The 14,839-nt window shown below is 50.9% G+C and overlaps 1 protein-coding gene across 2 annotated transcripts in view; it reads right to left on the minus strand.

The window, feature by feature from the left end:
• The window catches only part of GALNT14 (polypeptide N-acetylgalactosaminyltransferase 14), a 96,599-nt gene that overhangs the window by 22,892 nt on the left and 58,868 nt on the right, over positions 1-14,839 (minus strand). For both annotated transcript variants that reach the window (XM_069850850.1, XM_069850851.1), the window contains exons 3-6: positions 13,276-13,374; positions 5,713-5,780; positions 3,229-3,294; positions 1,467-1,588 (exon numbers count right to left, since the gene is read on the minus strand). In XM_069850850.1, the coding sequence (XP_069706951.1) occupies positions 1,467-1,588; positions 3,229-3,294; positions 5,713-5,780; positions 13,276-13,374 (355 nt within the window). The remainder of the gene's footprint in view (positions 1-1,466; positions 1,589-3,228; positions 3,295-5,712; positions 5,781-13,275; positions 13,375-14,839) is intronic.

Below are 14,839 nucleotides of genomic sequence, written 5' to 3' on the forward strand. Positions count from 1 at the left end.
CAGGGAAACTCTTACAGTGATGCCGCACAACGTGCCACATCCAGAGTCACCTACCGAACGCGGGGCACAGTCTCAGAGCTGCACCCAAAAGCAGCTCTGTCTGCCCCCTTCCTGCTGCCACTGCCACCCTTCCTCTGCCAAAACGCACCAAAAACTCTGCCTGGGAGAGAGGCAATTGCTCTGCACATCCCTCACTGAAATCCAGCAGGGCTCTGGCAAGGAATGAGGAAATCCTGTCCTAAAAACACGCAAAGAATCATAGAATCACCAGGTTGGAAAAGACCTCTCAGATCATTGAGTCCAACCATTCCCATCAAAACAGAAACAGCAATGCAGTGAAGTTCCGTGGTGCCCCCACCCTGGGGCAGGCTGGCTGCAAGGAGTGAGTGGTGTTTCACAGTACGTGTTCTCCTAATTCTACCAGAGCGGCAATCAGTAAAGTGAAAAGGCTTTTTATGCATTACACCGTTTTTCTGCAGCTCCATAGCCCAGCCTGGGACCTGCCTGGCGCCGGCCGCATAGAGTGCCAGCACCACCCACTGCCCCTGCCCACACGGAGAAACCCAACCTGCTGTCCCCTCTCCCCTGCCCCAACACTGCCGTGCACGGGGCACACACAGCCCGGCCGGCACAGCTCCCACGGGCACAGGCGCACAGAGCAGGACGTCCTGGATGAGGGCACTGCGAGCAGCAGCCAAGCAGGTCTGTCCATAACCCACCGCTCAGCCTCCCCTCGCTCCTCGCTGCCCCTATTCCAACACCACTCAGTAGTTTTAAAATTACCAAGTAATGAATTCCAGCACTCAGAGGTGCAGTGAGGGTGGAGGAACGAAGCACGGTGAAAGGCAAGGACCTTGCACCCATGACGGAGCCAAAGGTTTCATTGCCCATACCGTGCCAGCAGGACACCGGCACAGCACTCCTGGCATCCCCAGGGACAGGGCACTGGGAGCCTCTCTGCACACGTGTGGCGAGAGCCGCCGGCAGCTGAAGGCGAATGACATTGTCTGCTCCAAAATCAGCAGAACTTAAATCCTATTAAATCAATTTATTAGCGCTTAATTTGCATGAAATTAAATTCGGGCCCTCTTCAAGGAGCCGTCAACTCCCTTAAATCATCAGCACCCAGCATTTTACATGAGCCTAATTAAAAACTCTGCTGGAACACTGCCCACCTATTCCACTTTCCCCCCTCAACTCGTGCTGGGCGGCTGGAGCCCCACTGCCCAGAGGCACCTCATCCCACCACACACCTGCTCTCCCACTCACAGAGATGACCCCACCTGCCTGACCGGTGGAGGAAGACCAGGAAAGGCCGCTTCGCACCCTAGAAGCTCATGGCTTAATTACTCTGACGCCTGCGCACAGACAGTTAGGGCTGGGTGGCTGTGCTCGTTGAGGGGGAAGACAAGGTGGGCATTCGTGACACGTGCCCAGTGCAGCCATGGTCTCTTGGGAGCACCCACCTCCTTGATGCGCTGCAGCAGAGGGAGCAGCCAGTCCTTGTTCACCTCGCAATGGCTGTCCAGGAAGGTCAGCACTCCCGCGTGCGCCGCATCTGCCCCTCGGATTCGGGACCGGATCAGGCCTGTGCAGAGACATGCCATGTCAGCTGCCGGGCAACGTCCCCTGGCCCCTCCAGCACCGCCTCCTGCACTCACACATCTCCTGGGGTCTGATCCCCCCAGATCCCATTCAGACAAAGCGTGGCTCAGGTTCACTGCCTCCTTCCCGGTGCTGCAAGGCACACCAACCATTTCTCAAGCAATAAATGCCTCCACCTGCATTAATGATTTATGACATTTCTGCCAATTCCTAATTTATGCAATTATTCCTGCTGTCACCTTCTGGGGCAAAATAGGACCTGAAATGCTTCCATAGCCCCCAGAAGGCAATAAATCTAATGGAGACCTAATTCAGCAGGCAATGGGCCAGGGGAGCTTAGGGTGGGTCTTCTGTGGGAAACCACCTACGTAGGCAGAAGTCGGCAGCTGAGGCGCAAGGGAACTGCAGCGTAAGGAGGGAGATGGTCTGTTGGGAGAGGGGGACAGGCAGGCTGCTCAAGCGCAGCAGAGCTTCTTGATGAATGAGAAACAGTGGAAATACAAGGGGAGACAGGGGCAGATAATGAGGGACCGGAGGGTTTCGGGAAGTAGCCACACATCAGGTCCACACAGAAGGAGGTTACTGATTTCATATTAAAAAGGGACAAGAGAAAGAAGAGTGGAGCAGAGAAGGAAGCCAAAGTCACCTCCTGCAATGCAGGTCATCCTTGTATCTCTCTCTGCAACTTGCAAGACCCTGTGGGTAGGAAAGGTCTGCTGCATCCACCCCAGCCCCGCCAGATCCTAGCAGGTCCTGAGGGACAGCTTCAGTGATGCATTAAGTGATGCCATCCCTCCAGGCAGGGTTCCCAAATCCCAACTGCTTTACAGAGCACCAACTCCTCCAGGCCCACACAGTGCTAAGGGCGAGCAGATACAACCCCCACTAATGGAGGGAAGAAAGGCCGGGAGGAGGTGCAGAGCTATGAAGACCTCCTCTACCCTCCTGCCAGCATGGATGTGTCCTATATCCACAGGGGTGATGCCACCCTGGCAGGTGACTTGGAGCTGAAACCTTCTGCAGGAAGAATCCACAAACCCCCTCTGCTCCTCGGCCTCCCCAGCCTGAAGCGTGCTTGGACTCATACCTTTGATTTGCAGCATGAAAAAACTTCTTTGTTTTTCATTCTCCTAATACTGCAAAACAGAACTCGAGAACACCCATTCCAACCATGGGGAGTCTCCAAAGGTTGCCAGCAGAAGCCCAGAAGGGCACATACCCATCCTCCACACTTTCCTTCTAAATCTTTTAAACATAATTAATTAAGTTTTTTTTAAAAAACCCCACAGAAGCAGCAGAAGCCGATCTCCTCTCTTTCATTAGAGCAAACATCTTTAAAAATAAGACCCGGGGCTTTGTTTTGCCTGTTCCAATTTTCTGGCTAATAAGCTACAGCTGAGCCTCATTGGATATCTTAATAGTCGCCTCTTTTTCAGCAAGATGGGGGTGGAAATCCGTATCAACTCTCATCCCTTTACTGAGCCTCCTTTCATCAGGGCCCCTGCTCCCCAGCAGCCACCAGCCTCCCTTGTCACCCACTTCATGAGGTCCCCCTCACTCCATCACTCCCATGCCTGCTGAAATTGGGGTTTCCCACCTGGGCCATGGGCTGGCAGCTCTTACCTTCTCGACGACCGTTCCGCAGACACTTCACCTTGGGGAGCCTGCCCAGCAAGCGGCAGTCGTCAGCTTAGGAAATACAAAAGGAGTATGCGTTACCCTCAGCCCTCACAGTGGCTCTGGCAGCAGAAGTGGCACCAGGGAAAGTTGGGAGCAGGCACAAGACCCTGTCATAGACTAGCCAATGTCTGGTTAGGGGGGTGGCACTCCTAGGGTCCAACAACAGCACTCGCACGGCATAAATCAGGGCTGGCAGAGAAGCAGTTTTCACAAAAGGTGCAAACCCAGTGTATTTGCACCGAGAACAGCTGCATTATGCTGTAAAGTCAGTACGGAAGAGTGGCAGTTGGGGTCAGAATCTGACTTTTTGCCCATTAGTAACTATTTGAGGTAGCTACAAAGCAACACATTAGCTGTTTCATGCATTTCTGCCTGGTGGGCAGGAACCCCCCAGGGTGACCTGTGAGCCCTGAGCGATGGGAAAGAGATGGTCAGAGAGCCCTGTGGAGCAGCTGGGGGTTCCCGGTGCCCTGGACAGCAGAAGCTCCACGGGGCAGAGGCCCTGCAGCTGCCCACATCCCAGCTGGGGAGGCCCTGCGATCCTGTGTGCAGTTGCTGCCACTCCTCTCGCCCTGGTGCTGCCTGCAGCCCCAGCATCTTCCTGGCGAGAGCTGGATCTGCTGGCAGACGCAGCCAGCACAGCCCCTCTACCTCTGCACGCCCACGCCGTGACCCCACAGCCCCTTCGTGCCTCTCACTGCTCTGCCTCCTCTTCGTCGGCACTAAAACCACACGCGTGCCCCAGCCCTGCCACCCACCCCGTGCACCTACAGCACCTCCGAGCGCTTCTGTCCCCTCCAGCAATCCTTGCTGACAAGAGGAATCTCCATACCCCTATCGACTCAGCACATGCCAGAGGAGCAGAAGTGGCAGGGGTTGGCTACGGACCTACAGCAGAGACGTGCTGGGAAGAGGGGGAACCTGCACACAGAACAACTGCATCCCAGCCAATACAATGTCAGCAGGCAGAGAGGTGAGAAATGAGACACAGCTGGGCACGAGATAAAAGCACCAATTGCTTTGGTGGGCTGCAGGGGGAAAATTGACCATGTGTGTGTAGCGTATTATGCAAATGCATGTATTTTATGTAAATGCATGCAGCCCAGATGCCAGCAGGCTCAGGGTATCACAGGAAAGGGGACATAAGACAGCTGAGAAGTGCTGGCTTAGAGTAGCTGAGGTGCTGCTCTAAGTTAGGTGGGAACCAGGCTCCCACCGAGCTCCCTGGGATGAGCGGAACCCCAGCCCTGCTCCCTCTCCCAGTTCAGGGCACTGGGCACACTGCGACAGGGGAGCTGCAGTTCTGCAAACCTTTCTCCTTTCAGGAAGACAAGTGCTTTGCCTCTTTAGACAAACAACCAGCATTTACCTCCTGCACCCTTGAAAAAGCTTGCTCAGCTCTATGCCAGGGCAGCTCAAGTCCTTGCACCTCCGTCGTAACTGCTGTCACCCAGCCTGGCCCTGGGCACTGGAGTAACTCTCAAGCCCACCATAAGCCCTGCAAACCTTCCCCCTACTTTCTGCCACTGCCCAGGGAACCTAGAAGCGGGTCTCATCTGAGATCTGCACTGCACTCTGAGGCAGTACCTGTTTATAACATCCAAGAGCACAGATCCTATTTTTTTAAACCTCCCTGGCTTTGTTTTCACGTTTCCCAGGAAGCAGATGCATTTTGCAGCTCCTTGAAATCCACATGCCATGGGCTGCTCAGCTGAGGTGTAGTCTATCATAATTTTTATGCCCAAGACAGCTGTTGAGCAGACTCAGCACCTAAATCTTCCACTCGTCCATCCCACCAGGCAAGGTCTTTAGCTGGGGTGGTTCTCTGGTAGCCCCTGGGGCTTCACCTGCCGACTCCTGCTGGGGGTCATACCCGGTCACACTGTGTACCCGGAGGGAGCAACAGGAGGATGCGGGCTGTTGTGGCATACAGTGCCATTTACGAGGCATCTCAGAAATGGGCAGCCCAAGCAGAAATCCTCTTTGCATGGATGAAAAAGATGGTGAAAAAAATCAATCAAGAGCTGCTGGCCACCTCCATAAATACGCAGACATCAGGAGGGTCAGACTATCCTTATCCTGTCAATCCCAGTGATGTCACTCCAGAGTTGCTCCTGGCTGCAGCTGAGAGCCAGATTAACCACACCATGGCTGCAGTAGGATACAACCAGGTAAGGACTGTATTCATGTCTACTGGGCACAAAAAATATTTCCCACGTGCCTTCCTTGTATTACTTTCATGAGAAGAGGTTTGATCATTTGGAATTTGAATTCTCCACACAGCAATGCAGAACTGGCACAGTGGGGTTTGCTCTCCGCAATCATTTAAATTTCCTTCCACTTGGACAAACTCTTCTCCCTTCTCTGCATAAATCCCAGCCTCTTTTGGTTTGGCCCCTCACTTTTAACATAGAAATGGTCACTTACGATCGTCACTGAAGTCATCCACGAGTATGATTTCATGGACGAGACGCACTGGGGTGCGGTTCAGCACGCTGAAGAATGAAGAGAGAAAATCCATGACAGCTCTCAACCAACTCAACAACCTAACAAACATGGTGGGAAAGCCTGAGATCTGATCCCTGCCAAAGCACAAAAGAGCAGGCTTGGATTTCCAGAAAGCGCACGCTAGATAAGACCCAGAAACCATCCCCCAACGCCGCAATAACCTGCAGGGCCCAGCTATTGGCTCCTGTAATCTAAGAGCCAAGTGCCTGGTATTCCTGGGAAATGGCAGAGATTCACCCTTACCACCTCAGACAGAAAGCAGAGCACCACATAAAGCCAGGAGAAACAGGCTCTTCAGCAACACGCACATTACACCAATTCCCTAACGGGGGCTTACAGCAATGCTGCCATCACCCCGACACCCCTCCCTGGGTAATGACACGGTGTTTGCCAGCAGCAGGACCTGCACCGAGAAAATTACACAGCTCAAACCCATCTTCACAGAGCTCGCAGCCATGCCAGGACAACTCCTGTTTTCATTCATGAGCTGCCTGCGTTCTGGAGGCTGCCAGGAGGACAAGGGCAGGGTTGAGCCTGCCTGCTTAATAACAGAGAGAGGCTGGAGGATGTGGTTCCTGGCTCCCTCCAGGTGGACAGACGCTGTGAAATGTGGCTGAAAACTACTATCTTCTCTGAATCACATCACCAAGCGTATTATTAACGAGTCTAGACCTGTTCTTCCCCTTTCTCACATGGCAGAGGTCAGCAGAATTACACGTGCTTAAAATCCTGCCCCAGCAAATTGTCAAGGCTGACTTCTTGAAACAGAAACCCTAGGGCATCCCCAAAACCTCCTAAGTGCTTGACCTGGGCTTTGATAACACCAATGCAGTAATATGGCTTTTTCCAGTATTTAAACTTCTTTGCCTTCATCCTGAATGCAGTTTCTTCTTCACACAGGGTTTAAAATCTCAGGGTTTAAAAGGTAGAGGAGAGGTAGGTGTTGGTTTCTTCTCCCAAGCAGCAAGCAATAGGATGAGAGGAAATGGCCTCAAGTTGTACCAGGGGAGGTTCAGATTGGATATTAGGAAAAATTTCTTTACTGAAAGAATGGTGAAGCACTTGCAGAGGCTGCCCAGGGCAGTTGTGGAGTCTCCACTCCAGGAGGCATTAAAAAACATGTAGACGTGGCACTTCAGGACATAGTTGAGTAGCCACAGTGGGGTTGGGTTGATGGTTGGACTGGATGAGCACACAGCCCTCTCCCATCTCCTCACCTGTGGGACTCGCCTAATGCACAACATCTTCCCAGACCTCAAACCAACAAAGCCTTGGTTAGGGTGGTCCGAAGACTGTCTCTCACAGCTCTAAGGGAACCAATGTCCACTGATTTCAGTGGGCTTTGAGCTCATCACCACCCTTGCAATCCTGTGCACAGACACCTGCAAGTCCAAAACTGCTGCTGAGCCAAGGGCTGCTTGATGCAGGCACACAGATCCAGGGAAAAGTCTGCAGCGCCATGGCCACATCCTGCTTCCCAATGCAGCTGGGAGCAAGCGCACCAGCTCTGCACCAAAATCAAATTTGTCACCAACACATCTTCTACCTGTGCTCTCTATTGACACAGCAATGCAGCCAGCTGCTGGAAACACAGATTATAAACACTGCACCTTGGCTGTCATCAGGAAACAGCAGCACATTTGATGTTACGGGGACTTTTTTTTTCCCCAGACAGACTACAAAAGCGCTTTTAAAAATTCAAAGCCAGCTTTTCTACTGCTTGTGCCTTTCCTCAGCTTTGATTCTTTTTATACTTTCTTCTCTTTCTTTCTGTGTGGCTTTTCTTTCCCTTTGCATGATCAAAATCAGCAGAAAATATTGTTGTGCTTTGAAGTCCCTGTTATAGATTTTCGCCCCTGAAATCAAACACAGGTAGGTACAGTGCAGTGATGGGCATATCTTAACAAATCAAAACAGCTTTTCAGTTCTGTTGAGCCAGAGACGACAACGCCTTCTCCCTTAAATCACCAAAAGACCCGCTACTATCAAAATGAAAACTCATGCCTCCAGCTCACTCAACCCATCGCAACCAGATTCGCTACTGAATTATCTGGGAACATTAACGCTGAGAAGTTCATTGTTTCAATGGATTTAGCAGACATTATGCAGATGCAGCCATGGAGAATCATAGAACCATAGAATGGTTTGGGTTGGAAAGGACCTCAAAGCCCATCCAGTTCCAAGCCCCCTGCCATGGGCAGGACACCTCCCACTGGATCAGGGTGTGCAAAACCTCATCCCATCTGGCCTTGGAGAATTTAATCTAAGTTTTCATCATAGGATCTTCTGTTCTCAATGGTTTCCTGGGATCCTTTTCCATCTACCCAGACTTAAGTACTGGATCCAATAATTTCATCTCCAAATAAACACTAGTGCAGAAGTCACCCTGACACAAAAGACAGGGAGGAGTTCAAAGGTCAGTCTGGTTGTGCTCATCACCCAGAAGAGCAGACATTGGTGACTGTGGACATTGAACCTGAGGAACTCATGAATCCATTAATTCTCCTCAAGGCAACACATTGGGACTCATTAGGGGGAAAAAAACCACCTTGGTGAGCATAATGAAGTATTGAAAGGGGCATGGGTCACAATTATTGAAATCAGACCTGGAGCACAGAGAGAAAATGCCCGCCAAAATGAACTGCTTCAACAACCCGAAATGGCTAATTACGTAGGAAGAGAGACATCACACCAAGAATAACCATAATGAGCTTTGATTACACTGCGGCTCTTGCATTTTATTCTTTCAAATACCCACCGAGCTCTTTGAAATTCAAGAGTTCTCTTGTGTTAACATCAAAAGGTAAGAGCGTGTGGAGGGCTGTGTGCTTAGGCACCACGAGAAATGATTAGCAAACTGGGGAAGAAACGTCCAGGGTTTAAGCAAAAAGCAGAATAAAAAAAAGAATAAAGAAATAGTCAGCACAAAGTGCTAAATATACAGTTTCTGTGTGATACCTGGCTTGTTTTTGTTTCTCTAATCAGGCTCATTTCAGTTACGGCACAGACTCTATACGGTGCCACTGCTGCCTAAGGAAGCAGGCACAGCTCTGTCATTCCCCTGCCTCAGAGGAGTCTTGATGCGGCACAAGGGGAAGTGCGAGGTGCTGGCTGTCCAGGACATCACTGCTCTTATTTATGAGCACTGGAAAACGAAAGGTGCAATATTTTATCCACTAATTAATGATCTGAATATTTCATGCAGTGTTTGCAGCACTCGCATCAGGACTTTTGCCAAAGGATGTGTTTTGGTTTGTCAGCAAGGCGTAAATAATTAAGTTTCATTATTCCTGTTCTGAGCTCCCCAGCTGCAAGTTTGAAGAATGACTAAATGAAGACCACTCAGCAGAGCCAACGAGGCTGTCTCGCCCCCAGCCCCACAGGTTGCCAGCACAACAGCCATCTCGGCTCCTCCCCTGCCCAACCCACACCAGCACCGACAGGCCACGCAGCTCCCAAACCCACCGCACTGGAGACATCGCAGCACAGCGGTCACCAATGGTCTGGGAGCGGAGACTGTGCCTCCCCAGCCCTGCCTCCAGGGCAGGCGGCATTCCTCTCCCTGTTGCTTCCAGGGACAGGGAACACAGCAAGCCTTGCTCCTTGTAGACCTTGGCAAGGGATGGCACATCACATCAAGCCCTAAAAGCACAACTGATTCCCCAGCAGTGGCCACATCTCAGCACATGGGCATGCCAATGCCCGCAGGGGTGGAACGGCAAAGGGAAGGGGACGGCGTTCTCCTAAGCAAGCCATGCAGTCCCCCTCACTCCATGGGGTTCATGACAGGGAGGCATTGTTACCCAGCATTGCTCAGAGCCCAGCACCAGTGATGAGGAGTCATGTCCTTCCCTGGCCATGTTGCTCCTTGCCATCCAGTGACTGCTGTGACCTCGGGACACCCTTAGGCTCTCACTCTGGAGAAGCTGGGCAATGAGCTGTTTTCCCTTCCTAAATTCAGGCCAGCACAGGATGGGAAGAGAGGAAAGAAGAGACAGAATTATTTTTTAAAAAAGCTTCCATACTGCTTATTTTCCCTCTCGTTCCTGCCTTCTCTCCATGGGTTTACGCACATGTTTCCATCCCTGTGCTGCTGGAGACTCAGATCTTAACACACCAAGCCTTAGAGCTTGGAATATGGGAAATCAAACCATAGGGGAAAGAGAAACCTGCCCAAGGTCATTCAAGCACTGAGTGGCTGAAGCAACCGCCCAACGGCAGCTTTGTCACTGTCTGCGCAGTGAAAAACAACACAAACCAAAATCCTCCAGAGCTTCTTTGCTGTTCCTCATCTCCTCCTCTTTCCTATTTCCCTTTCTCATTAAACCCTTCCTCTGCTGCCTGGACACTCACACATATTCACAAGCACAGTTACACTTGCATTTACAAATGCTGGCTGCATCATTTGCAGAGATTCAGGCATTTGATTAATTTAGCTTTTCTTTTTTTTCCCTCCTTTTCTTCCAGCTGGCAAACAGTCAGAAAAAGATAATGAAACTTTTAAACTGATTCATTATTCAACACAGTCCACTAGCTCTTCTCCATAGCTTTGACAACGTAAGCTATTCGTAACAAATTGTCCCAAACACCCACAACATGACGCGCACAAGGGCTGCCGTGAAGGACACCTGTTAGTGCCTCTGCTTCATGGGTCCAAGCACTCGCATCCTCCTTGAGAGCCACACACACACATGAGCCTGCAATTCAGCTCAGCGCCGGCACTTTGAGCATTAAAGCTCTCAGGCACCGTGGAAAAGCACAGAAGACCAAAATCCCTCCTGCTCATCCACGGAAGCTGAGTTGCTCCTCTGCCAAAGCATGCCTTCACCAGCGTTTCCATTTGCCACTCGTCTGTGCCTACGAGGGGTCCTGTAAGAAGTGCACCTGTTAGGTGGACAGTGCCCCATTACCTATGGCTTTAGACAGGCCAAGCAATGTCTTTTTGCCCTCTTTCTTGTTCCTGCCTCAACAGTTAACTGAGAACATCCATTTTGCAATGAGGCTGGAAAATCCAACTTGCTGGAACTCAGGAAACCAGGTTTGCAACCTAAAATCTTGTACCAGCCACAGACAAATGGTGTCAGTGTTCCTTAGTCTGTCCATTCATCACCCAGGTTATACCAAGAGCACATCACAGAGACCATGGGGAGAACAGGGCAGGAAAGACGCCCATTTCACCCACCACTGTGCTCAAAGTGCTTGGAGACTCCTGGCCACAGACTGCTCCAACAGGCATGAAGCAATGTCAGGACAGGGTTTGATTTGAATGGCAATGGGAAATGATCCATGGTGTTACAGCCACCATGGGATGGAGTTATCTGAAAGATCTAATTAAACTAAGCATTTGCTGAGCAAGGGGAAGAAACACAGAGCGGTCAAAAGGCACAGCAAATGAACCTACAGAGACTGCAAAGACAGATGAACCCTTGGCTGAGTCCAAGAACAGGCAGGGAGGAGGCAGTACACACACAATCATGGCCGGAGAGGAACAGAGCAGGAGCTACATTGCCAGCACAACTCTCCACCAAGGGCTGGTATCTCTAGGGCCAGTTGGATTAAAGCAAGCCTCCAAGTACTGCATCCAGGAGGAAAACTGTAAATCCCAATGCCAGGAGGCCACCTTCAAAACATGGGACTACAAAAAGAAGTGTGAGCTCAGGATCCCAGCTCAGGGACAGGTGGGTAGACAGGGACCCAAGGCTGTCATCTTGGTTCCTCGCTGCACAGGCTTGCCTCTGCCATGCAGCTCAGGGGGATGCTCTGCAGGGCTCCAGCTCTGCTTGGAGATCAGTCAATAGGAAAGAGGGCTCAGAAGGAGCCCCAGAGCTGGGGAAATCTCCCCACAGGCAAAACATGAGCACTGGAATCACCAGGGAGGAGCAGTGCACGGGGGCAAAGCTGCAGTGGAAATCACACACAGCTGGGTAAGGAAGGCAGTAAAGCCAACAATTCAAGTCAGCAAAGAAAAGATAAGGAAGGAAGTCTTTTTATAGCTGGAAATCAAACTTCAGAAGACAATATCCCAGAGGAAGACGGGAAAATTCAAACTGTTTGCATTTCTAACTTTGCTATTGCTGCAATGAACAGCTCGCTAGTGAATCCAGACATGGGGGATCCAGTCATGAGAGCCGTATTGTGAGTCCAACATCCCTCATGCGACAGCATCGCTCATGAACGTACCTGCCACAACAGTCAAGTGCTGATTTATGTGGAGAAATGAGAAAGTCCATCCCTGCACTTTACATGTTATATGCATCCTATAACTCACGGGCTAGAGGACTGCCCTTGGCTTTGCCTTGCTGTCTCTGTTACCATGGGTTCTGGAGAACAGTAAACCTACACAAGGCACTGTAAAGACACAAGAGAGAGTCCAGGAGAAAAGAGGTGGTGCACAGCATCAAGTGTCAGTGCTATGCATGCCTAAAATCCGCACATTCTGGAGATAAAGTGGTGATAGATTGTTAAATGTGAAGTGAAGGAGATGGGATTGGGCATGAAACCATAAAGCAAAGCAGGAATTCAATTTCAGGACTGTCAAACTCACTCGTGGCACAGGGCGCACCCACTGAGGAAGGGCGCTGCTGTCAGAGAAGAGCCCAACGAGGATGTGGCAGTGAATAGGGCACAGCTGAAGCCTCCCCACAGCCGGCAACCCCAGTCTGATCAGTACCAACAATGGCAGAGGGTCCCAGTGGATGCCAGGGTTTAACTGGTAAAGCTCATAGCAGGGCACAGACCTTCACTACGTGGGCACAGGACAGGCCTGCAGACCACCTGCAGCTGGCACCGAGCAGAACACAACCAGGTCACTACAGACGAACCCCTCAGCAGAGACCAGGGACGGACCCCTTGGACACACCTCACAAGATCTTCCCACAGAAGAACATGAAGATTCAAGGTACACGTTGGGATTAAACACGGATTTTAAAACCCTGCAGTAAAAACAAAGCCCTTGGTCTCTCTGCCACAGCAGAACACAGCCAAGAACAAAATGACAAATGAAGGAATGACCACATGCCCAGAGCGCTCCACCATGCATCCAGCGTACAGAAATCGTCCTGGAAAAGCCAGTCTGCATGTGCACCATTAGGGCTGCTCAATTAGCAAGCCTTTCTGGCACTCGGCGGGTCACTGGAGAAGCTCAAACAGCAGCACCAGAGTACACGTACACAACAGCTGTGCACTGACACAGACAAAATACAGCTGTGCCAGCTGTAGAAACCCTATGATCGCAGACTCCATCTCATCTGCCGCTGTCCCCAGAGCGTTCCGTGCTACAGCCTGCAGAGGGAGCACAGCTACTCCCTTCCCTGAGCATCCCACTGTAAAACCTACTCCTCAGAGACCAGCCTTCATCCTAATTTCTCCCAGTGATCGTTTGAGGTAAGTCTGGTCCCTTTGCTGGAGCAAACAGATCCTGTGTTCATTCACCCAACCTTTAGATCCCTCACCCTTTCTTAAGAGCAGCTGGAGAGCTCTTACCTCCGAATGGTCCTTAGCAGGGCTGACCTGGCCTCATTGTGGAAGGTGATGATGACACTGGTCGGAGGGAGGTCCTGGTGATAGTGCAGAGTCGTACACCTGGGGAGGGAGGAAGAGGGAAAGGGAGTTCAGGCACTGGAATTCCACGTGGGAGCTCACTTCCCTAACACAGGCAGAATCCATAAGCTGATGGCCTTCCAGCCACCACTGAAGAAAAAGAAACCAAAAAGGTTTTTCTCTGTGAACCCTTTCTGAAGAAGCCCAGAAACTGATGAGTAAGTCACTGAGGATTAAAGTAACAAAAAGATCTTAACTGTCATTATCGGAAGACAGAGACACACAGCTCGCAGTCCCTTCTCCAATCACCGATCGCCAGCCAGCACAACCTCCTGGTGCCAGCAGCCCTCCCCAACTTTTTGTGTTAGTTAAAGCAAAGGCACCATCAGCAGATACTCCTCACCGATGTGAGCACGAAGGGGTCAGGAACAGGTCCTTAGCACCAAGTCAAGGCACAGCTGAGGTGCTTGGACAGCTCCAAGTCCCGCGCTGCCTCGGTGGCTCTGTGAGCTGCACGGAGCTCTCAGCACCATTCCAGAAGTATTTGTAACCATGCTGAGGGTTTTTCTTTCTTAAATGCAGGCAGCAGCCCAAGCACTCTCACACCAGTGGCACAGGCAGAGGCAAGAACATCCCTGCAGCTCCCATTCCAAGCTGGCTCACTCCCACCTCCTGAGGCAGCTGGCTGCAAGGTAAGCCGAGTCCCATTTCTAAATTGATTCGTTTCCTTATTCATTCTTCCTTAACTGCATAACCTGACTAGACGGAAGTTTTGGATTTAAATCTCTCCAAGCTAGCCTGCAGAAGGTGAAAACCCACAACTGCAACCACAGCCCCTGCATTTCCCAGGAGGAAATGTCACAGACTCTGTAATTACTTTGACCTTTAGCTGATGAAATTTGTGGCTTTCATAGACCAAGACCAACATGTCCCTAGCTCATGAAATCCAGAGTCATCTCTTACATCTGTGCTGCTCTTTCCAGGTTCCTGTCAGCCCTGTGACGGACTGAGGATGATGAGGATGAGACAGCAGTAGCAGGAGGGCACCTTGTGCCCAGCCTGAGGAGCTGCAGTTACAGCCCTCATGCCCCTGGTGCTACCACGACCGCCATACAGTGAAGCAGGAAAGAAAGCTGAGCAACCACTTTTTCAAGAAACCATCAGTTTGCTGCCTCAAAGCTCTGGACCACGGCATCTGCAAGGGGAATTGAAAACATATGGTAATATTAAGGTGGGGCTGTGGAAGAGAAAACAAGTTACAGCAGCCAGATATTGCTGGTTTATGCTATTAGCATGACATGTTGCACCTCAGAAATGCCAAATGCTAGATATAGTCTTCCTAATGAGGTATTTCACCTTTTCATTCTGAAATAGCATTTCTGATTATTTACAAAGTGACCTAAATGAAAGACAAGAGTGCACACCCCATCCCCGGAGGTGTTCCAGGCCCGGTTAGATGGGGCTTCAAGCCCCCTGATCCAGTGGGAGGTGTGTCTGCCCCTGGCAG

The sequence above is a fragment of the Phaenicophaeus curvirostris genome, chromosome 2 (genome assembly GCF_032191515.1).
Source record: "Phaenicophaeus curvirostris isolate KB17595 chromosome 2, BPBGC_Pcur_1.0, whole genome shotgun sequence".
Taxonomy (NCBI): domain Eukaryota; kingdom Metazoa; phylum Chordata; class Aves; order Cuculiformes; family Cuculidae; genus Phaenicophaeus; species Phaenicophaeus curvirostris.